Below are 22,469 nucleotides of genomic sequence, written 5' to 3'. Positions count from 1 at the left end.
TGCCTTTCTGTTAGGGACCATTGGGGCGGTTCTAACTCCTAGTGACCATCCCCACAACCACTGCTGTGTTTGACCCCATTTGTTACCCACTATATCAGCCATTAGGTGCCCCGGTAGTGTAGTGCTTACAAGTTGGGCCGCGATTCACATGGTTGGCACTTCAAAACCACCAGCAGCATCTTGGGAGAAAGACTGGGCTTTCAACAGTTACTGTCTTGACAACCCATAGGCTGTTCCTATGAGTTGGCATTGACTAGAGGGCAGTGAGTGGTTTGGTTTTGGGATCAGCCATTACCAGGCTAGATGTCCCTACTTCAGAGACTGGTCCCTCTGGATAATATGCCCAGAATATGTAAGAGGAGGCCTAGCTCTCCGTCCTCAGGAGCTTTCTGGATGTCCTCTGTCCCCCACTGAAGTCCTCCCTCACACTTGCCCTTCTGTGAGAACGTGTTTACTCGTTTGACGTCTGAACTCCTGGAGGGCCACAGGGTTCTCCACTCAGCCTCCATGCCTAGCACAGATAAGGGCAGGGGTGACACCTCTTTGAGACCAAACCACTCCCAAGCCATACCCAGTGTTTCTCAAAGGGCAATGTCCTGAAGGCGCTGGAATAAACCAAGGGGGCTAAAAAAGCAGATAACCTACCTTTTATCCTGGATTGCGGGTTATAGTACAAACATTTTTCATTGGTGGGGGTGCTGAGTAATTTTTTTCTTTGCCTGCAAAGGGGGCAGTGGGCATGTTAAGGGTACTGATCTATGCACTGAGAGCTCCCATATAAAACTTAAGGATATTGTAGGCATGCCTCCTTATCCACCTTGATTCACCAGCTATCCCCCACGCCCACTGACTCAGGCCACCAGTGCCTATTTAAGCCAGCTGCTCTGCTCTCGGGAGGCAGAAAAATGCGTAGTCCCTGGCATACTTGGGTTCAAATCCCAAATACTCCACTTGTTAGTCCAGTGGTCTCTGAGCAAGCTGCAGACCTCGCAATTTCAGTTTCCACATCAGTAAAATGGAGACAGTAGTTCCCGATGAGAGGATTAAATGTGACTGCACAAGCAAACCTAGCAGAGTCAAGTATTGGGCCCATTTTAGTTCCCAACCTTCCACTTCAAAGTCTACCACTAGGTGGCAGCCCATCTCAGCCGCCCCATCTACCCGTGCTGGAGTGACCCAAGCCTATTTGAGACAGCCTCTCACCTTCTCCATGGAATGCTGAGCTTCTGAGTGGCCATAAGGCAGTGGTTCTCAACCTGTGGGTCACGACAGTAGCAAAATTACAGTTATGAAGTAGCAACGAAAATAATTTTATGGTTGGGGGGTTCACCACAACATGGGGAGCTGTATAAGGAGCCGTGGTGCCGTAGTGGTTCAGCATTTGGGCTGCTAAGTACAAGGTTGGCAGTTCAAAACCACCAGTTGCTCTGTGGGAGAGGATGAGGCTCTCCACTCATGTGAAGTGTTAGTCTTGGAAACCCATGGGCAATTTCTAAGCTGTCCTTTAGGAATCAACACGAGGGCAATGAGGTTTTGTTTAGTTTGACCACACACCAAACAACCCCCTAAAAAAACTGCCGTTCAGTGGATTCCCAACTCAGTAGAACTGTCTTTTTGAGTTTCTGAAGCTGTAAATCTCACTAGATGCAGAGAGCCTCGTGGGTCTCCCGTGGAGCAACTAGCTGGAGGTTTCAAACTCCAGACCTTGAGGTTAGTAGCCCAACACCTAACCCACTACACCAGCAGAGCACACGCCCCTATCTCCTCACAAATTCCAGAAAAGCTGTCCAGTCTCCGGAACTCCAGTCAACCTGGGTCTTTTTCTGTTCCGTGTGCACAGGCTGGGCCTCACACTTTGAAGCATCAGACGCTGTCCTGCTTTCCCTGGCTGCTGCAGGGTGGCTGGCTCTGTATCCCTAAGGCTTCATTGGCAGGATGTGTCCTGCCTTTGATAGCAGTGATTCTGATTGATGGGTGGGATTGGAGGGAACAGCTTTAGGAAGACAAAGAGTTTGACAAAAAGGCCTTGTGGGTGGAGAATGGAGATGACCGGAGATGAGAGATAAAGGGTAAGAGATAAGTGGGGCTGTGTCTGAGGAGACCCTCAGGGCTAAACCAGGAAGTGGATTTCCGGTGGGACAGGAAGTTTAGGGGTTTTAGGCCCGAGTCAGGAATGCCCTCTGCCAGTGAGTCTGTTCTGACTCATGACCCTATAGGGTTAATTAGGACCGCCTCTAGACTGTAAATCTTTATAGTTGCAGATGGCCTCCTCTTTCTCTTGAGAGGCTGGTGAGTTCGAACTGATAACCTTGCAGCTACCAGCCCAACATACCAGCAGGGTTCCTTTAGAGGTAGGAGACAGTGTTTTACCTCCATTGCAAAGAAACAATTTGGTGGAAAAGGTGGTAGCCAGGATTTGTGGGAAGACTTATGAACAGGACTCATCCTGGAATCCTGTAGGGTCCAGACAAGAATCAAGGATGTGCCCCTTGGGCCTGAATCACACGGTGATGTTTCCTTTGACCGTGGCAGCAAAGCACCAGGGTGCAATTTGGGGAGGGAGGGACAGCAGTGGGCAGATAATGCGTGTCGCTCGGTCCTGGAGGGAGGGATGACACATTTGATAACGGGGGAGCTTCGGGGGGAAGCCGGGTACCTTGGGGATGGACACCACGGAGCCTAGAGAGGGGGCGGGACAGGGAGGTGGGAGGCAAGATGCGTCCGCTGTGAAGTCGTGGCTGGGGGCTGAGCTGGAAGCTGCAGCAGGCAGTCGGACTGCAGGCAATGAGGGAAGGAGACCAAGGCTACCAGAGCCTTATAGGGAGGGCTCTGGGCAGCGCAATCGCGGAGCCAAAGCCTAGGGGACTTGTCCCGTTTGGGAGGGTGGGGGGCGGATACCCTTGGACGGCACCCGGGCCGCAGGGGCTGGGCAGCGGAGGACTGGCCTGCGCCTCCAAAGGAGGGGCGTGGCGGGCATGCTGTCCATCAGAGCCCGCTGGCCAATCCGCAGGCGGCCCCGCCCCTCCCGGGAGAGGGCGCACCGAGAACCCGCCTCCGCCGCCGCGGGTGTGAGGCGGCCCGGCCTGGCTCCCTCCGCCGGGCAGCCCGCCCAGGTAAGCGGGCTCGGCGGCTGGCGGGTGCTCGGCACCGCCGCTCTCGCTCGGCGCTCTGCGGCGGCACGCTGGGCCGCTTGCGGGGCCCGGGGAGAGGGCTGCGGCGGGGCCTGCGCGGGCAGCGGGCTGGGCGCTGTCTGACGGCCGGCGCGGGGCCTGCAGCCTGTGGGCGGGGCGCCGCCCGAGCCCGGGGCCGCCCGGCGGAGCTCCGCGGGCCGGGGTCGGGCCGCTGCCGGGGGCCGCGCAGCGCGAGCGCGCGGGCGGGGGTCCCCCCCACGGGCGCGCGGGCGCCTTTGTTCCCGGCGCGCGGGAGGGGCGTGGTCTCCGGGCCGCCGGCCCCGCCTCAGGCTCCGCCCCGTCTCCGCCCGCAGGAGCCAGCCTCGGGTCCCGCTCGCCGGCTGCCTCGTACCCCGCCGCCGGGCCGCCGGGCCTGCGCTGCCGCCTCCGCCGCCTTCGCCTCTTCTCCTCGCAGAGCCCGAGCCATGGCGGGCGCCGCGTCCCCCTGCGCCAACGGCTGCGGGCCCGGCGCGCCCTCGGACGCGGAGGTGCTGCACCTCTGCCGCAGCCTCGAGGTGGGCACCGTCATGACTTTGTTCTACTCCAAGAAGTCGCAGCGGCCCGAGCGGAAGACCTTCCAGGTCAAGCTGGAGACGCGGCAGATCACGTGGAGCCGCGGCGCCGACAAGATCGAGGGGGCCAGTAAGTGCGCCCCCCTCTCCCCGCCCCGTCCCGTCCCGCCCGAGGCCGCAGCTGGAGCCACTCGGGCAAACTTTCGGGCCCTTCCCCCTCCCCGTCCGGGTTCGGCCCCGCCCCCGCCGCGTCCCGGGTGGTCACCAGGGGCGGGGGGCATCCGGGTCCTCGGTCACCTGACAGGACGCCCCCTCCCCCGGCTGGGGGGAGCCTTCTCAGCTCGTCGCCCAGAGGCCTAAAAAGCCCAGCGGGTCCCCCTCTCAGCGCAGGAAGCGGAGGCTACGCCCCCAGCCCGTGCAGGAGCGCCCGGCCCGGAGCAGATGCTGCTGCCCACCGCCCCTTCTCGCGAAAGGGCAGCTCTGGGCCCGGAGGAAAGGCGCCGCGGGGTGGGGGGCGTTCCTCGGGTGGAACTTGGGCAGATGTTGGGGTACGGTTGGTGTGGGGCCAAGCCTGCTCATCATCACCTTGGGGAAGGAGAGAGGTGGCCCCCCCTGTGGTTTGGAGAAGTCAAGGGAACCTGTCCGTCGCCCTTTCCCAACTGGTTCTTTTGCCCTGGAGCTGAGTTTGGGAGGCCTGGGTGGGACCGCAGACTTTGGGTGCTGGGACGAGGTTTCCCGGGCCCAGGGGAGCCAACGGGCCCAGGAGCCTGGCCCCAAGGAGGCCAGCTTGGGGTGCCTCGCAGGCAGGTAACTAATGGCTCTACTGTACAATGCTCAGCAGGTTATGGTTTGCTCTTTGTGCCCCTCGTCGTCCTGTGTCCAGTGGCTGCCGGGAACTGGGAAGAGTTACTCTTGGTTTCCTGCCTTTTTGCTCTCTTAGGCCTGAGCTCTGCTGCTTTTGCTCGTCTCCCATGAGAGGAGGACTGGGGGGGGGGCGTGTTTGAAACCCCACCCGTACACCCCCTCCATCATTCAGAGTGATAGCCCACTCATGGGTGTCTAGGTGCACACAGCCCTCTATTTCCACACCATCACCACCCCTGCCCAGTGTCTGCAACTGTGACTGGGTTGTTTCCTGCAAAGAACCCCCTCCCCAAATGGGGTGGGCAGAGCCAGGCTCAGAACTAAGTCCCTGGGGTGGAAGGGGTCAGGAAGCAGCAAACCCCCTGGGAAGCCCCGGCAAACCTAGAGATGGGCATGGTGTGCACTGGGGATTGGGAGGAAGGAGGGTCTTGTGGTGAGGCAGCCACCCTCTGCTACCAACTCCAGGTCTGACATTGAAGAATGGTGCTCTCTTCCTCCTGGTCTCTGTTGACCCTGTCAGCCGCTAGGAAAGGTTTCTGTTTAATGATGTGGGTGCCTGGATGCTGAAGTGTAGGCCCCACAGACACTGCCCAGAACTGGGAAAGCCCTGGGGACATCCCACAGGCAGCCGCCTCCAGGTCCTATTCTCTCACCCTCCGCCCCCTGCTTCTGTGACCTTGTGCTGTGCTGACTTGATGGCAGTGCCTGGAGGTCCCCAGATAGATGAAGATCTCCTGGATAACAGACTACATTTTAAACCACGCCTGTGGCCTGCAGGCAGGAAGTGCCACAACGGGATTGCCGCTAAGACTGGGGTCTGGGTCCAATTCCTTCTCTTCTCTGAGCCATTGTTTTCTCACCTGTGAAATGGTTTAGTAATATATCCGCCCTAAAGGGATGGCTTCTCTGGGGATTAAATGAGAAAGTTGACTTAAAACATCCAACAAGAACCTGACACATTGTAACTGTGCAATCTGTGTGAGCTGTTACTACTCATAACAATAACAGACTGTCCTGAGTTCTGGGAGAGGGGGAGGGTGCAGGAAGAGAGGTGAGTGAGGGCCAAGTTCACATTTCCTCTAAATTGAAACCTTGAAAGGCGGAGGAAATGGTTTTTTTTAGCCCCCACCCATCACCTACCACCCAGAGTGGCATTTCTGTAGGAAAGCACTGGGAGCTTTGCACATCTGACTCTTCGGTGTGACTCCCTTACTTACTTGTAAAGCAGGGTGGGGTGTGCAGGGGAGAACCATCTAGTCCACAGGGGATGGAAGCAAGAATGAGGCCGACTCAATGGCCCTCAAGAGTGGGGTCAGCAAGAAGTTTGCAGATCAGTGACCTCATCAGGTGGATTTGCACAGCCTAGGAGGGTAGGCAGAGGGTGTGGAAGAGGCCCAGTCCCTTTGATTTGGGGGCGGGGGGCCATAGATTAAAGGAGTCTGGGTAAAAAGGGCAAGTAGATGCTTGGCTGGGAGTTGCAAGACATGGCAAATGGCGCCTGTAAGGAAGCCCTGCCCCACTTCTGCCCTTTCCTGGGCTCACCTCCTTGGTAAGTCTGATCTCTGCAGGCTCAGACAGACTGTGCCAGAGTGACCAGAGGGCAGAGGAGAGCTGGGTTTGTCACCAGAGTCCCCTGCCGGCAGACTCTGCCAGGAGCATGCAATGCCAGTAGCCTGGTCAGAGAGAGGGAGGACGCTTGGGTACCCTCTGGGCACCTGTCAGCCCAGGCTCTGGCAGATGACTAGGGCAGCAGTCTGGCTCAGAAGAAGAAGGAGGGCACGCTTTGGTGCTGCGTGGTGTGACAGGAAACTGGTTGGTATTTGGCCTTTTGTCAGTTTTTTTGCTTTTTATCTGGTTGCAGATACCAACACAGTGAGTACCAGGCAAGCATAGGCTTCCTGCTGAGGGCTCTAGTGGCTCTCAGATGCCATTTCTTGTCTCAGCCTCACCAGGGCCCTGGGAGACGTTGGGACTCGCGGGCATAAATTACACCACGGGTGACGGTGTTGGTGTGTGGTAGTCTCTGCCCTCCACTGAGGGCTGATCAGCAGTTGCCAGCCAATGCTAGGCCATGAGGTTGTGTGTTCTTCACCCTCCCCCCCACACGCATACACCCCGAGCTCCTCAAGCCCTGTGTTCCCTTAAGGTCCCAGTGCTCTTCTGAGAAGGGACCTCACCTCTGTGCTCAGACCTGACAGGGCAGAGGTCTCCTCCATCTTCCCTGCAAGAGACAGCCTCGGCCTCAGCTTCACTCTTTCCCTTCTAGTGCCTTCCTCAGAGCTGGGCTGAGAGAGGCTGGCCCTCCGAGGCTCCTGGCGTGCATAGTAGCCATGGGTGCGGTGAACCCACGGAGGAGCCGGGAGCACAGGCCGATTGCCTGTGGGAGCTTCTGCTGCCTTGGTTGATAGATCCTTTCAGGTGGTAAATAAATACAAGCTTTGCCCTTAGGGAAACTGAAGCAGACCATTAGGGTTTAGAAGTCCCGGTCCTTGTAGGCAGGTGGGGGAAGAAAGCCACTCACAACCCCGGGAAGCCGCTGGTGAGGGGGAGAGGCCTGCTCTGTGGGTCCTGCTTGTGGGGGCCAAGCCAGGTATGCTGAAGGGTTTTCTTTTTCGCTGGCTGCTTGTTCCCAGCGGGACGGGGGCCAAGAGCACATGTCCGGATCTCCAGAGCTGGCCATCCCTGCCTGTGTGTTTCCTGCCTGACTGTAGTTTTTCCAGGAAAGTCAGGCCCTTGTGTTTCCGCAGCACCCCAGCTTTTTCCCCACGTGTGGGTTTCCACACCAGCCCTGTAGGGCCTCCCAGCCCAGTGCTCTTTCTTGGGATCCGAGGACCAGGGTGCTCTTCACAGAATTGGGTACTCCAGCCCTGGGACCCACACCACCTCCAGCCCTCTTAGGGTTGTGAGTGTGCGCATGTGTGTACGGACATACATGTGGACATGTACTGCATAGATGCCCCCAAACGCCGACCGACTAGTCACCATGCAGAGATCTTGGTTGCTCATCTTGCCTTGGGCAGCACCTTGGAATGGGAGGCATTTATTCGTTCAATAAATATTTATTGAGTGCCTCCTCCTGTTTGCTCAGTGCTAGGCACCAAGGGTTCAAAAGATGATTAAGACACAGCCTGTGCCACCAAGGACGCTGCACTCTCGCCAGAGCCAGACTGGAGACATGTAATTATAGCCTTGTGTTGGGTTCCCGCGCTCTGGGAGTGCCGCTGGACAGCTGGCTCTCCACGGTGAGCTGGAGGTGCAGAGGACAGAGCCGGAAGAGCTGGCGGAGAGAGTGTGCCGAGGCGCCACTGGCTGGCTGCACGGCTCACTTCTCATGGGTCACGGAATTGGCTGAGGTGGAGAGGAGGCTGGGCGTGGAATTCTGTGCTGGGGGGGTTGGTTCTGTAGGCATCAGGGTGAGGTGGGGGCGGTACAAAGGCTGAAGAGGACTTGGCTGTAGGCTGTTTGTCAGAGAGGGATCGTACCTGAGAGATGTGCGTGGGGAGGGAGGGAGGCCAGCGAGGGACCAAAGTTGGTAGGAGAGAGGATAGAGTGGGCGTGGATGAGGGACGGGACCGCAGAGCTTAGTAGCTGAGCATTTGGGTTTTAGAGCCCTGCCTGGTTGAAGTTCCATTGTGCAGTGAACTTGAGTGTGTGGCTTCACCTCTCTGGGCAGTACTAGATGCCACCCACTTTCCACTCCATGGGGCCTTTCTTAGGGCCACACAAGAGTCTTTGTTAGGGTGCTTGCTTACTGTAGCGGATGGCAGTGGGAAGGAAGAAAGTGAGCGTGCGGTGCACCTGCAGCGCTGAGGGGAAGGTAGTCAGGAGGGGGCACGACCAGGCGGCCTGTGGGTGGGGGTGGGATGGGGTTGAGTTGGCTGGAAGCAGCTGCACTGGGTGGTGGCCCTCACTGCAGGCTGAAGGTATCTCACCGGCCTCGCTCAAAGTGCCTGCGCAGGCCCAAGCAGTGTTGGTGGGGAGAACTCAGTCTAACAGGAAGTGCGGCGATGCCCACCTTGGGGTGGTGGGATGCACTGGGGCCCTGCCGACCCCGCCTTCTCTCCTCACTCTACCCTGTCTGTGACCAGAGATAACTGTGGACAGATAACTGGCGAGAGGCATGAGATCTGAGATGAGGGGCTGGGAAATAGCCCGTTGTCCATTTCCTCTCTGAACCAGAGTAGCCCGAGGGAACTTGGAGGGCTTTGTTGAGATAGGCGGAGGGGTGCTCTCGGCTCCTTGCAGAGAGGTCTGCCTCACTGGGGGCCTGCCTGAGAGCAGCCTGGTTTCAGGTGGCAGGACTTCAGGTCAGGGGTTCCCAAGTGGGGATACTGGAATTTTAGAGTTACATAGTACTGACCTTTTATAGGACTGTTTAACTATAGAAGCTGGGGTTGCTGGTTAACTTTCTTTTCTGAAAAGGGGGCAGGGGGCCAAATAAGTTTGGGCACCTGTGCTCTCAACCTGTGGGTTGGAACCCCTTTGGGGATAGAATGACCCTTTCACAGGGCCACCCTATTCTTAAAGGGTTGAGGCATTACGAAGGTTGAGAACCCACTGCCTTAGGCAGAGCTGAAGGTGAGGCTCGCCCTCCAGCGGCTGTCAGCCTGACAGTGCCCGCCACCCTCTTGGTGATTGAAAGGGGGCTGGAGTGTCTGGGCAGTCGGTTGGTTCTGGGGTCAGATTGGGGTTCAAGTCTGTACATGACTGTGGCCTTGGGCAAGTCTATTCAACCATCTGAACTGTTCTTCGGCTGTGAAGACTTCTTCCTCAGAGGGTGACTGGCGGGTTAATAGTCAAAGGAGGTCATAGGCAAGAAGGTTTTATGGCGAGGGCCCAGCACAGCCTTGGGCTCTGGGTGGGCGTTTAGTAAGTCACTGAGCCCCTGGGACCCACACCACACCCACCTGCCCTTTAATGCTATGTCTATTCGCCCTCCCTTTGAAACAACTGAACTGGCCCCCGCCCTCAGCAAACCCCGCATCACCATCGCCTGGCACACACGCAGCTTTTCAGTCAGTCAAAAGGCTTCTCGGGGGCAATTCCTGGATTTATTATTTTACTGTATTTTATTGCCACATACATCATGTACCATATAACCGAGTGGCTTAAATATATCAGCAGTTGTGCAATCAGCACCACGGTCCATTTGTCATCATTGTCTTCCTTCTTGTGTCCGCTGTTTATGAGCTCCCCGTTACCCCCCAGCCTCCCTGATCATAGCTCTCAGGCGCTATTGTAATGTGTAGTCACTGTCTCCATGGATGTACCGATCCTGGGTTTTCTACGAAGAAAATCATACAGAAAACAAAAACAGCCCATCAGCAACCATAACATAAACAAACTGTACGGGGGGGGGGGGGGGCTTGTGTGTAGTGAAAGAAGACTAAGTGTGCACCTGTTCCGACTTGCCTGCAGAGGTGATGTAAGACAGTGAGGAGCTGGGCCCGCCACTTCCTTTGCTTCTCGCCATCACGACAAGGACCAGGCCAGAAGTGCCTGCTCTCACCTGAGCGAGGGGCTCATCTCTCTTGTCCCCTGTATAGCATCTCTCTATTACAGGGGCTCGGAGGCCCAAAGGTTTGTTCCAGGAGTTGCTCGCGAGGATAAAGAAAAGGGCCAGTGTTGGAATAGTACTCTCGTGTTCATAGAGCATTTTTTCTCATCCTTTGTACTGTGTGAAAGGAGTGCTGGTGGCACTGTGGCTAAAGCACACGGCTGCTGCTCCCCTGTGAAGATGCACAGCCTGGGAAAACCCTGTGGGCAGTTCTGCTCAGCCCTGCGGGGTTGCTTTATTTTTTTGCCGGAACTGGCTTGATGGTGATGGGTTTGGTCTGGTTTGGTTTTGGTACTTACTGTTAGTCCTTCACATCAGCTGGGTAAGTCAAGGGAGGGCAGGCGGGAATTTGTGTCCCTCCCCAAGCAGAAGGTCACAGGGCAAATGCGTGGGACGAGAGCCTAGGTTTCTGATTGCCGCCGTGACATTCCATTTCTTCTCCCATCCTCCAGCAAATGTTGTTCTATAGGACCAGAATTCCCAGCTTTATCCTATTCACATGAACCAAGGTATCTGACCTCCACTCTGCCCTCAGACCAGATGCATCTGATAGCCCCGCACCTTTCCCACAAGTTCAGGAGTGAGAGTACCTGCTGACTGGGGGTGGGCAGGGGGCTGCAAAAGAGACTGGCTCTTCCTGGTTCACAGCAACAAGTCTCCCTGGGCTTTTGTGCTGCAGCTGGTCCGAGAAGCGCCCTTCCAGGGACCCCTTGTTGCAAACCCAAGAGTGCGTTTGTCTTTTTACCCACCCCACCCCCATTTGGCCCATGATGCGCATTGCCTTGCTCACAGTGACAGACTGGCAGACCTCTGGCCTGCTGCACCCTCTGCACCACCACAGCTAGCTTTCCCCCCTCAGAACAACCACTCTCTGGAGACTCAGGCACAGGGAACAAGCAAGGCACCCCTTGAGTGTCTCTAGCCTTGGACGCTGGCCTTAGCTCACCGTGCCAGACCCTGTGCAGTCCAGCACTGGCACAGATGCAGAGGCAGCGGGTCGGATGCTGTTTGGGAACAGAAAGGTTAGGGCGGACACGGCCAGAGAGGGCACAGTGGACAGCCAGCCAAGGAAACCACTATGGGCTATGTGAGCGCCTGGCTGCATCCGGCAGAGCGGGCCAGGAGTGCTGGAGCACAGTCAGAGACCTACTCCCCCAGCACAGGCACTGATGGCAGCAAAGCTCGCTCACTCCTTTACGTGCATGCGAGTGTTCATCACTCACTGGGTTTAGCTGTTTCTAGAGAGTGGCCTTAGTCACCTCCCTGAGCAGATCCTGGACACTGGGCCCCCTGGGCTGGGCTTCCATTTTGTGACATGGACAACGTGGGGAGCCGACTGATACCCAAGCCAGGCAGCTGGGGGCTTTGTATTCATAATGATAGCCATGCCCCCGAGAGGTCGGGCTCAGCAGCCTTTGAGCTGCTGTGGCGGTGCCCTTAGCCCACGGGAGGCCCCTTGGCACACATGCCTCATCCTGGGCTGCCCAAGTCTGGCCTGGGGCACTTGACCTCTCATGACTGCCCCCAGAGTGCCCTAGTTTGGGTACCAGACCTCCAGGGGCAGTGATAAAGAGGAACCCGTGGAAGGGCCCCAGAGAGGTGTGAGGATGTCTGGGGCCGTGGGACTGATGGAGCCGGGAAAGGCAATGGTCCCAAGAGAGGGTGCAGCACGTCTGCTTCTGCGCCTAGCTCAGTCTCCTCCACGCTAGCTCCTCTGTCTGGAGGTGGTGTTTGGCTGCCCTTTGAGAGGCCCTGTGGCTGTGTGCCCAGGCCCAAGCACTAGCTCCCACTCCACTCCTCACCTCCTAGGAACTGGTCCCATCCTGGGGGAAGCAGGGAGGGGGCCCCTATTTATAGCCTGTGTCGGCTTTGTGCTAGGTTCTGCTGCTTCCTTCCGCCCCTGCCCAGCTAGGCTCAGGACGTAGAGTAAGTGGGGTGGGGCTGTCGCCCACAGCAGCCTGGCGTTTCCCTTGCCAAGCGTGAGACTGGCACAGAGGAAGCTGGGGCAGGGAGGTGAGGGAAGGATACGACCCATCTTCCATCCTGGGCAGCTGTGACCTGGAACATGCTGAGAACTGCGATGGCCCAGGGCCAATGGGACACAGTGCAGCCTGGGTGCTGTTGATGGAGCCCGAGGGCCCCACCAGGATCACCTTCTTTCTCTGGAGCAGCAGTTCTGCAGCTCGAGCCCACCCCCCACCCCCAGTCTGGCATGTGTACAGGCTGTGAGGTGCCAGGTGTGGGTGGGCATGGCAAAAGTGGGCGGTCTGACTCCAGGCCGTGGCTGCTACAGACTTGGGGCACAGGTGAATATGGTTACTTGTTGGCCGAAAATCGAATGCTCTCTGCCCAGGTGAGCAGTTCACCTTGGGGCTGGCTTACGTTTTTTTCCAACACCTGGGACCTAGCCAGGCCGAGAAGTCCTGGGGGAAGTGGCTTTTTTAGGGGATGGTTTGCAATCAAGCACTCTTGCCTGGGTCCTTCCTCCCGTGGGGACTGGGTGTGCGGAGGCTGAGTGTGTGTGGCAGGGGAATTCTAACCCTGTGGGGTGAGTGTCTTCAAACTCAGTTCCAGAAAGCGTGGGCCTGATACAAGCGGTAACTAACTCTAGGCAGGACGAGAGGAGGTCTCCGTTGGTCACAAGTCCCACAGGTTTCTCAGCCTCAGCTTCAGGGGGCGGGGTGGGGCGGGGGTGGGTGGGCAGAGATCAGCTAAGAGATTAGGCTCAGTTCCTTCAGCAAGGAGGTGGGCAGGCCCGGGGCAGAGCCCTCTCTGAGGTTCTGCAGATGCTATTGAGCGCAGCAGTATCATGCATCCATGTCAGCTGTCCGTTTCTCTCGGGGCTGGGGCCTTTCTTGCCAGTTCTCAGCATGCCCGCCAGCCTGCCCACAGCACATTTCCTCCAGTGACAGCAGGGATCCTGGCGTCAGGACTAGGCCCACCCTGGGAGGATGTGGCTCTGTACAAGCTGGGGGGGCTGGGCTGTGGGGAGTGCTGCCTCCACAGGGTAGAAACTGGGAAGTAAAATCAAGATGAGGAACACCCCCCCTCCACCCCGTACCTCTCTCTAGTGTGTGTGGGGGGAAGGGGAGTGAGCAAGGGTGCTCCCTGACCCTTGTGGTGAGATCAGAGCCTGGCCATTCACGAGGATGGACCTGCTTCCCCAAGAAGCAGCGGGGACAAGGACAGTGGCTTGGTGTGTGGACTGGCATGGCCCTAGTGGCATGTGGCCAAAAGCTGGGTAAAGGGTTCTGATGCTGGAGAACCCAGTGGGCTGTGCAGAAGAGGCCCGCCAGCTGACCAGCCTATGTTCTTAGAGCTGCCCCAGGCTTGTTTTGGAGGCTTGCTCCATGCTAAGGTCTGAGGCCACAGGGGAGTGGGGCCCAAGGGGCCATGACAGGCGGGAGCTGGAGAGGCCATGAAGCTTCTGCCTCACTGCTCTTCCCGCGCCCCGCCCCCAGCAGCCCCTTTGATTTCCTATGTGGAGGAGGCCACAGGTTTGTCTGCCCCATCACCCCATGTCATCAGGCGTGTGTGTGGCCCAGCAGGACCAGGGTTGCAGGAGAGGGGACAGTGCCCGGCAGCAGTGACTGTCAGGGAACACTTCCTGTTAGTCCTGCAGCCCTGTAGACACAGCCCAGCCCTCAAGGAGCTGACAGTCTAGTGGAGAGAGAGACTCCATTATCTTGAAACACATCCGGTTACCCCTGTGTCGAATACATGTGCTAGGCAGTGCAGGGCAGTGGGTGCCCTGCCACCTTGGGGGGAGTCTGTTAGCCTCTGTACAATTCTCTTGTGAGTGGGGTGGGGGGGTGGGCTCCTTATCCTATTCTAGGAGCCTTGGGCATGCAGTGGGTAAATCTTGGTGGCTTGAGCCTCGGGGAGCCAGATGTGGCCGTCAGCTCTTCAGACTTGCACTTGGCTGGCCTCTGTGGTCACCGTGAGGCAGAAGCGGCCTGGTGGCAGCAGCTTGGGGTTTTGGTTTTTTCCCCATCCTATTTCCTATCATTAGTAGTGATGAAGAGAAAGGAGTCTCATTGAGAACTTGACACACTGGTAGCCCAGTCGGCTCTCTGCTTGCCCCCATGGGCTGGGTGCCTGCCCAGCATCAGGCCCGTCATTCATGCCCTCCCCTCCAGGTGCGGGTGATTCTGAGTGCTGGCCTCTGCCCCACACGGAGGTGCTCATGACTGGCCATCTGTGGTGCTGCATGGAACCAAGAAGTGTGTGGGAGGGGTGCTGAGGTTGGGCCGTGAGTTGTAGGGTTGGCGCCTGTGTGGACAGTGCTGCTTCTAGCTGGCAAGCTGCCTTGGTTGGGAGAGGCTGAGCGGGGGTTGGGGGGTGTTACTGATGGGCAAATAGGGGTGGCAAGTGGGCAGTTGGGTTTAAGGGTCTGGGGCTTCAAGGAGAATGGTCTGGCTGGCTGTACTGAGTTGTGCCTTTAGAGTAAGCCTCCTCACACTCACCTTCACCTGCTGCACCTGTAAAACAATCACAGAAAAGACCAGAGGCAAGAACTGTAGGCAGCTGGCCCCACTTAGCTACTTGTTCAGCTTGCAGACACGCCTAGGTAGGAGCACGCTCAGCACTTCCACGAGGGCCTGAGAGCCATGGCCTGAGTGTCATGTCACTGCCCGGGGGGGCCCTGGGCCTGGAAGGCCACCCTGGCTCTGTAGTGGGCCGAAATGCTCCTGTCCTGTGTAGCCATGCCAAGTGGTAAGATCACAGGCACCCCCTGCAGGTGGCGCACACAGGTCCGGCCCTGGACAGCCCTCACCTTGCTGCTGTTGCTGCTGCCGCTCTGTTCATGCCCTCCAAGTTCAACTCTTTTGCCCTCCAGAAACTTAACTGTTAGCTGTGCTTCATACCTGCCCTTGTGAAGCTGCCCGAGAGCCCCTGCCGCTTCTCACCCCGTGCCCCAGCTGCATCACCCTGCCTCTGCCTCTGTATCACCCTGCCTCTGCCTTGAGCTCACTGTCATCCTCACTCCTATCTGTTTCATCCATCAGGCAGGGCTTTTTCCGGGAAGGTGGGAACTCAGGCCCCACCCATGGCAGTTGCCTCCCTCATGAGTGTTTGATTGGAAGACAGGGTGAGTGAGCACACCTCCGGATGACTGCCCAGCCCCCCTCCATTCCTTTGGGGGTGCCATTGCAGCTCTGAAGTGGAGGGGGAGTCATCTGACTGTGTCCCAGGGTGCCCCCTGTGACAGATAGCCAGCTGCTGCCCTGTGTCTGAGGAGCTGTGGCTGGTGGCCACGCCCCGGGGAGCCCCGGTTCTGCTCACACTTCACTGTGTGAGTGTGGCAAGACCCTTCCATCTGAGCTTGTTTTCTGGCCGCTGTAAAGACAAGATTCATCCAGAATCTAGCCTCTGCGTGGTTCCTTACCACTGTGACCCAAAGCAATTAGCTCAGGGCGGGCAGGTGCAGATTCCAGGTAGGGGGACCCCACTGACCTCCATCCAGCTGTCCAAATGACCTTTTCCTGTTTACCAAGGTGGAGTGGGCCAGATGCTGAGGCAGGTCAGGGGGGTGGGGCGGGGAACAGTGACCTAGGAAGCCCTAGTGGGAGCCGGGTGGACATATGTGGCCAGGGACATGGGCACTGGGCCCCTCAGCCCCTGCAGGAGAAGGGGGTGGTAATTAAGGCCCGGCTTCTCCCTGCTCTGTGACTGCTCCTAGCTAGCTCAGCACCTCTTTAGGAAGGAGCCGTGGGATACCCCCGGGTGCAGTCTGCCCCAGTGGGTGTGTGCCAGGGACTGGGCTGGTGGCGGTGGCTTCATTTGTAGTTTCCACCGCCTCTGAGAAGGCCTGGCTTCCTTTACTGTCCACCTGGCCCTGCATGTGCTGTGTGGAGGGGCTTGATGAAGTATATGCCTAGTGTAATGCAGGAAAGGAGAGATGAGACTGTTCTGGGGCCCATGTTCCTGGACCTCCCTGTGGCCCGGGAGGACGGAAGGTGAACAGAGCTCTCAGCCACACTGCCTCTTGCTGTGCTGTGGTCCCTCCCCAAGCACTGTGAGTTCCCTCTGCCTGCAGGCCCTTCCCACTGTCCCCAGGTCTCAGTGGTACTCAGTCACCCCATTGACCACTGAATTACCGTCCTTGGTGCCCAATCGACCCCTTCTCCCAGTAAGCCACCGTGGCCCTGGCTGCATCTCTCAGGTCTTTAGGTGTGGTTCCAGTATCCCTGTAAGGTGTCAGCACTGGGCCACCCAAGACCCGTGGGGGATGGAGGAGTAGGGAAAGACCCAGGCGGGTGGCTGGGGGCTGTGTGTCCTGCCGTCTTGAGCGGGCCTGGAGTCTCCTGGGCACACAGAGAGGGGAGGGGACCAGCCAGAGTTAGTCACTGACGACCGTCCAAGTTTCCCCCGAACTGTGGTTTTTCTAGGTTGTGTATCATTTCCATGTCTGCTTAAAGGCAAAAAGCATCCTGGTGTAGCAGCAGGTTAAACTTGGGGCTGCCAACCCCAAGGTCTGCGTTTCAAACCTCCTGGTGTGTGGAAGAAAGCCAGGCCTGCCTGCTCCTGTAGACTTGCCACCTGGGGACCGTGTGGACATTTTGGCCACCTGAGCATTGTTGCGGGAGGCGCAGTTCCTGGAAGCCCGCCAAGTGGTGTGTGCGGCTGTCCCAGGTTGTGGCAGCCTTGTGGACATCAGGTGTCGGGTTTAGTTTTTCACAGACTCTTGTTCAGTTCTCGTGAAACCAGTGTTGGTATCGTGGGTGGGAGGGGGCGTGCCAGAGTGATGGCCCCACTTTACATGAGCAGAGGAGCTCTCAGAGGTGGCCACGCTGCCGCACCCGCCTGGCTCCCCATGCCTCTCCAGAGGCCCTTGCCTGGGGGGTGGTTGAGGGGTCTGTAGGTTCGCAGAACTGGGGAAAGTGGCTCCCCGTTTAGTCTGTTTTGACCCATAGTGACCCTGTAGGACAGGGTAGAACTGCCTCTGTGCGTTTGCGAGATGGTACCTTTTTGATGGTAGTAGGAAGCCTCGTGTTTCTCCCACACAGCTGCTGGTGGCTTCAAGCTGCTGACCTTATGGTTAGTGGCGTACCACCTAACACACTATGGTACCAGTCCTGTGACAAGAGTGAGTCTACCTGGGGGCAGAACCGGCTGGCTGAACCTCTGAGGAGGCATAGTGCCTTTGTGTGGCTTGCAGGCTGGCCAGCCACCCCCACCCTCTGGCAGGACTTGAGCTTGGGCTGGTGGCTGGGGGGGAAGGGGGCTCAGACAGGAAGTGACCCTACCTTCAGAGGAGCCAAGCCACAGCCGGTCTCTGTGGTTATTGTCTTCACCCCCTTTCCCAGGCTCCAGACTGGCTGGCTGCCACTTAGCTTGTCCCCTTGTCAGCACTCCCTGCCTAAGAGGTTGGGTGTTGTCCTAGGATGGGGGGGGGGGGTGCTGCACTCCTGCGAAGTCCAGTTCTGAAACCTGAGGGGCCTCCAGAACAGCCACAATACCCATTGTTGGTCCCAGCCCCGCATCCCCCAAGGTGCCTGCCTTACCCAGAGCAGAGCAGAGGAGAGGAAGCCCGGAGGAGGAGATGGCTCTTAAAGGGAAAGTGCCTGCCTTGGGCCACACTGCTGATATGGGGGCCTGGGTAGCCCTCACCCAGACACCCCTTATGAGTGGCTGTGCTCAGATGAGAGGTGAACAAAAGAGGAGACAAAGATGGGAGACACTTGCCAAGGCTCTGTTTGGGGCACACTCGGACCACAGAAAGGCACCCCAGGGGCAGGCCTCGGGGCCCTGGGTTCCTACTCAAGAGCAGGCACACACACTCCCAACAGTGTGAGGTATGAGCCCCCAGCACCACCTCATACACGGAGGGGTCTCAGAATGGGACACTGGAAGATCACAGCCAGGCCCCAACCTTGCAGGCAAGGCCTTGGGCAAGTCTGCCCTCCTGTGTGGTGCCTGTGGGTGAAATGCCTCCTGTGGCGTCTGGGGACAGGCAACTACACCCCGGGATCCCTATGAGGGGGAAGAATTCCCATCTTAATGGCTGAGGGACTGGGTTAGGGTTAGGGCCCCAGCTTTCCAGGGGAGCAGAGTGCCCTGGACTGGAGCCCCAGGCAGCCAGGCTTCCCAAGGCTCTCAGCCTCATGACATGGGCACGGCCCCCAGTCCCCTCCTGGAGCCCAGTCTACTTCATAAAACATGTGGGTGCATAGCCTGTTCCTGCCTCACACCACTCGTGGTATGCTGTCCCTAAGCTTCCCGAGGTCAGAGGACAGTCCCTGGAGGCATGGGCAATGCTAGCCAGATGGTGCCTACAGAACTGAGGCTGAGCCCAGAGAATCCTGACTTAGACTTGTGGAAGTTCCCCTTACAGGCCCTGCCTCCCATCTTCTGCCCAGTGAGGTCCTCCCCTGCCCTAAGTGGGCCTGGGCAGGAAGCAGGAGTACAGGCTTCTCTCCTGTACCTTCAGACTGTCACCCCTCCACCCCCAGCCCTAGAAATCCGCCTGCCCACTGCAGAGAGCACTTATTCTAGCACCTTTCCAATTCTAGTGGTCTCTGGGCACTGGCTCCTCTTAGAAAAGGGGGCTGTTCGATGGGCTGTGGGGGGCTGGGAGATGGCACAGGATGTGGCTTTCAAGAACCTGGTAGAATGTCACACCCGGGAGCTAGGTCCTACTGGCTTTCTGCTGGTTCAGAGACTTGGAGGGAAGGCATCAGGGCCAGAGTGGTCCCATCTTATGGAGGGCTGTCTGGGGCCAGGGAGAGTCGGTGGGGAGCCTGGGGGAGGTGAATGCCATTGTCTTGGCCTGGAACCTGTTCTGTCTCCAGACTGGTCTCAGTGGAAATGCCAAGAGCAGAGGGCAAGCCAGAGGGTCACCTCAGGCCTGTCGCAGGTGTGCATGTGCCCTGGAGCGGTGGGTTGGCCTTTGGCCCTCCAGCAGCCTCCCAAGTGAGAGCCACATCCCTGACATTGAGCGAGGACCCAGGGCGTGGTTGTGCATGGATGTGTGCCCCTGCGTGTGGGAGGGCAGCTACGCCGGAAGAGCATGCTGGCTTCTGTTCAGAGAGCAAGGGAGGGCGGAGGTTCCTCACACTTGCAGATCTAATCGTTTTCTCTCTCTTCAGTTTTTCCATCCTGAGGCGCTTATTGTCTGTGGGGTCTCTGTGAGACCCAGTACCCCCTCCTTTTCCTCAGCACCCCACCCCACCCCACCCGTGTGCTGCTCATCTCATCCATTTGTTTATTCATTCTCTCAGCAGGCATGGGGTGGGGGAACCCTCCTGGCCTGGGGAATGGGCTCAGTTGGATGACTGTGGAGGTCCTTCTGGCCGGAGAGGATGGGGGTAGCCAGGGACCCTCAGGAAATGGGGAGGGGGTAGTCTCCTCTGCCAGGCCTGCAGGCAGGCCCTTTTCTGGCTCTCAGCCTTGGGGCCTGGCTTCTGTCCTGCTCAGGCAATGTGACAAAAGCTCTTGTAGGGCTTTGGCCAATACATGCCCAAAGGGCATGCCACTCTGCTATAAGCCTTAAGCCAGTGACACTCAGCCCAAACTTTGTGAAGGGGCAAAACCCAGCTCCCCAATTAAGTGCCCAGAGGCACCCCACTCCATCAGCCAGAGCACTCAGCTATACTTGCTCCGTGGGCTGGGACGTCCACAGGGTGACTCCTGGTCCTGCTGCTGCTGCTCCTCTGGGGTCACAGCTGTCTCTTGGGTTAGGGAGGCTCATGGCAAGGACCCTGGGGTCCCAAGGACACTCTCCTCTCCTGTGCCTTGTCTCTCGCTGATAGATTACCCCTTCCTGCTTCTGAGAGGGCTCCTTTTATACCTAGCAGGCTGGCACCCACCATTAACCCTGTAACAATCACAGCTGAGTCATGATCTCACCCAGCCCCGTCAGGAGAAAGGTGGTTGTTTGGTGGGAGTAATCAAGGCTGTGGTCGAAGAGCTGTGAAGGTACTCTGTGGGACCAGTGGGTGATCGGCGAGAAGTTAGGGGCAGAGAACCAGCAGGAAGGGGGACTTTCAGGTGAAGGACAGGTTTGGGGCTGGCTGAGGCCCTGGACCGGACACTGAGGACCGTTGAGATGGTGGCAGGGGTCTGAGGAGGGAGAAACACAGGCCCTTTGCCATTCCAGCAGCTGCAGTGCATTTGGGGTAGGACGGCTTCTGGGTGGGGGCTGGCCAGTCAGGTGCTCTGAATCTTCAGGCTTATCTGCAGTCCAAGGTGTTCCAGATCCAAGAGGGAGTGTCCTGTTATTGTTATTGACTAGGCCAAGTTTGGTTTGGCCTGATCCTCCTGCCATCTCTTTATGAAGGGTCTTCAAAAAGTCCATGGACAGATGGGATGAAAAGAGAATGGGATTTTTCCACCAACATATTGATACCCCTTGTATTGAGGCTGGAGTGCCTGCCCTCTGCCAGGTATCCCCAGGGGAGGGTAGGAGTGTGGCCGGGACCCTCACCAGATCCATTGGGGCAGAGCTGACTGGGGGGAGGGCTGAGGATGGAACCTTCATGGGAGGGGCCTTGTGCCATGTAGAACTCTGAGTCCCCATCAGCCTCCTGAAGAAGCTACTGTCAGTCACTCCCTTTCACAGATGATGAACGGGGGCCAAGCCATGGGACTATGAAGGGCTGCTTCAGGCGTTCCCAGAGCCCCAGGGCGGAGGAAGAGGGAGTTCAGGCCCTGTGCTGCACACGTGGCCGAGCTGAGGCCTGGAGAGGTTGAAGGAGCGCTCACCGTTGTCCTGTGGGTCAGTGCTGAGGTCTGTTGTCTGTGCTCTAGCCTCTGGACGCCCCTCCTCTCCCAGTGTGAGAGCAGGGGGAGCACTGAGTACAGGCTGGGATGGGGAGACTGTCCCAGGATATAGGTGGTATGACCACTGCATCTCTGGGCTAGCCGCTGCCTCAGGAAGGACCAGGAAGTGCTGGGCTGTCCTTAGGGGCGGGGCCATTAATTCTGGGAGTGCAGAGTTCTCTGAACCCAAGCCAGGCTCCTCTCTTGGACCCGAGGCCACCCAATCCAGCCCTGACTCCAGGCTTACGATTTGGTGACCCAGCACTCTAGTGTCAGGAAGTGCCCGCCACAGGGCAGCCTGCAGACTGCCTCCTGCTGCAGCCAGCTGTGTTCCTGGGGATGGAGAGGGCCAGGAGGGGCACAGGGGCTGCCACAAGAAAGAGCCCCCCCCCCCCACTGTGTTCATGGCTGCAGACTGCCTTGGCTCTGTGCCCCGGCAGGGCTTCTCCTTGCCACCCCTCTCCAGGGAGCATGGGGGTGCTCCCCTCTGTCCTGACCCTGCATCTCCACCTCCTTAGTCGACATCCGAGAGATCAAGGAGATCCGCCCAGGGAAGACCTCCCGGGACTTTGATCGCTACCAAGAGGACCCTGCTCTCCGGCCGGAGCAGTCACACTGCTTTGTCATCCTGTACGGCATGGAGTTCCGCCTAAAGACCCTGAGCCTGCAAGGTGGGGCACCTCAGGGCTGGGGTCGGGGCCAGGGCAGGACCCTTCAGGATATCCCAGCAGGTTGGGGTGCTTCTGGGGGTGGGGGGAGGTGCCCCGGCTCAGCTGACAATCCCACTGTCCACAGCTACATCTGAGGATGAAGTGAACATGTGGATCAAGGGCTTAACATGGCTGATGGAGGACACACTGCAGGCAGCCACACCCCTGCAGATCGAGCGGTGAGCGCCTCCCTTGAAACGCTGGCAGGCATTGGGGTCAGCAGGCTTGTGTGTCTATACCCTGTCCACTGAGCCTCTCCCCAGGCCAGAAGCCACCCCTCATCCAGGCTTCTCTCTGTAGGTGGCTTCGGAAGCAGTTCTACTCGGTGGATCGGAATCGGGAGGACCGGTAGGTGCCCAGCTCAGGCTCCAGCTGGGTATGGAGGGGCAGCCAGGGAGCCCAGGGAACCTCTGTTGAGTGGGGTTGGTCCTGGCACACGTAGCTTTCTAGAGAAAGCACTCTGACCCTCCTAAGGCCGGAAGTGGTCCTTAAGGCACTGACACAGGTGAGCTGGCAAAAGTGACCATGCATGGGCAGAGCAGGAAGTGCAGGCTGTGGGGCTGGACTATGCCAGCTCGGGGCTCCTGTACACAAGGGCTGGGTTGGGGGCTTCATTCCGCTCCAGCTTCGAGGCCTTGGTGGCAGCTGAGGGGTGGGGAGGTGGCAGCAGAAGTGGCACTTCAGATCCTGACTTGACTCCTGCAGGGTCCACGGGCCTGTGTGAATGCCTGGCGCTAGTCCAGAGCAGGGGGAAAGGCACCATGTGGCACTCATGTTCTAGACTAAAGGGAGGAGCTAGATGGTAAATGAAACTAACAAACTTGATCATGCCGGGTGCTGGTGGGTGCTCGGGGAGACATGAAGCAGGGAATAGGAGGGGGAGTAGTAGGGG

The 22,469-nt window shown here is 58.2% G+C and overlaps 1 protein-coding gene across 3 annotated transcripts in view; it reads left to right on the top strand.

Moving 5' to 3' along the window:
- The first annotated feature begins 3,017 nt into the window (after positions 1-3,017).
- Positions 3,018-22,469, top strand: part of PLCG1 (phospholipase C gamma 1) — a 30,592-nt gene continuing 11,140 nt past the window's right edge. For 2 of the 3 annotated variants that reach the window (XM_075528747.1, XM_075528746.1), the window contains exons 1-5: positions 3,018-3,113; positions 3,485-3,812; positions 21,386-21,538; positions 21,663-21,756; positions 21,878-21,925. In XM_075528747.1, coding sequence (XP_075384862.1) covers positions 3,596-3,812; positions 21,386-21,538; positions 21,663-21,756; positions 21,878-21,925 — 512 coding nt within the window. In that variant the 5' untranslated portion in view covers positions 3,018-3,113; positions 3,485-3,595. Of the gene's footprint in view, positions 3,114-3,484; positions 3,813-21,385; positions 21,539-21,662; positions 21,757-21,877; positions 21,926-22,469 lie in introns of those variants that run through there. The other variant, XM_075528748.1, reaches the window with a different exon arrangement.

Source organism: Tenrec ecaudatus, chromosome 12 (assembly GCF_050624435.1).
Source record: "Tenrec ecaudatus isolate mTenEca1 chromosome 12, mTenEca1.hap1, whole genome shotgun sequence".
NCBI classification, from domain to species: Eukaryota; Metazoa; Chordata; class Mammalia; order Afrosoricida; family Tenrecidae; genus Tenrec; species Tenrec ecaudatus.
Note: the sequence above shows the minus strand (reverse complement) of the source record. Positions and strands in the feature narration are given on the sequence as shown.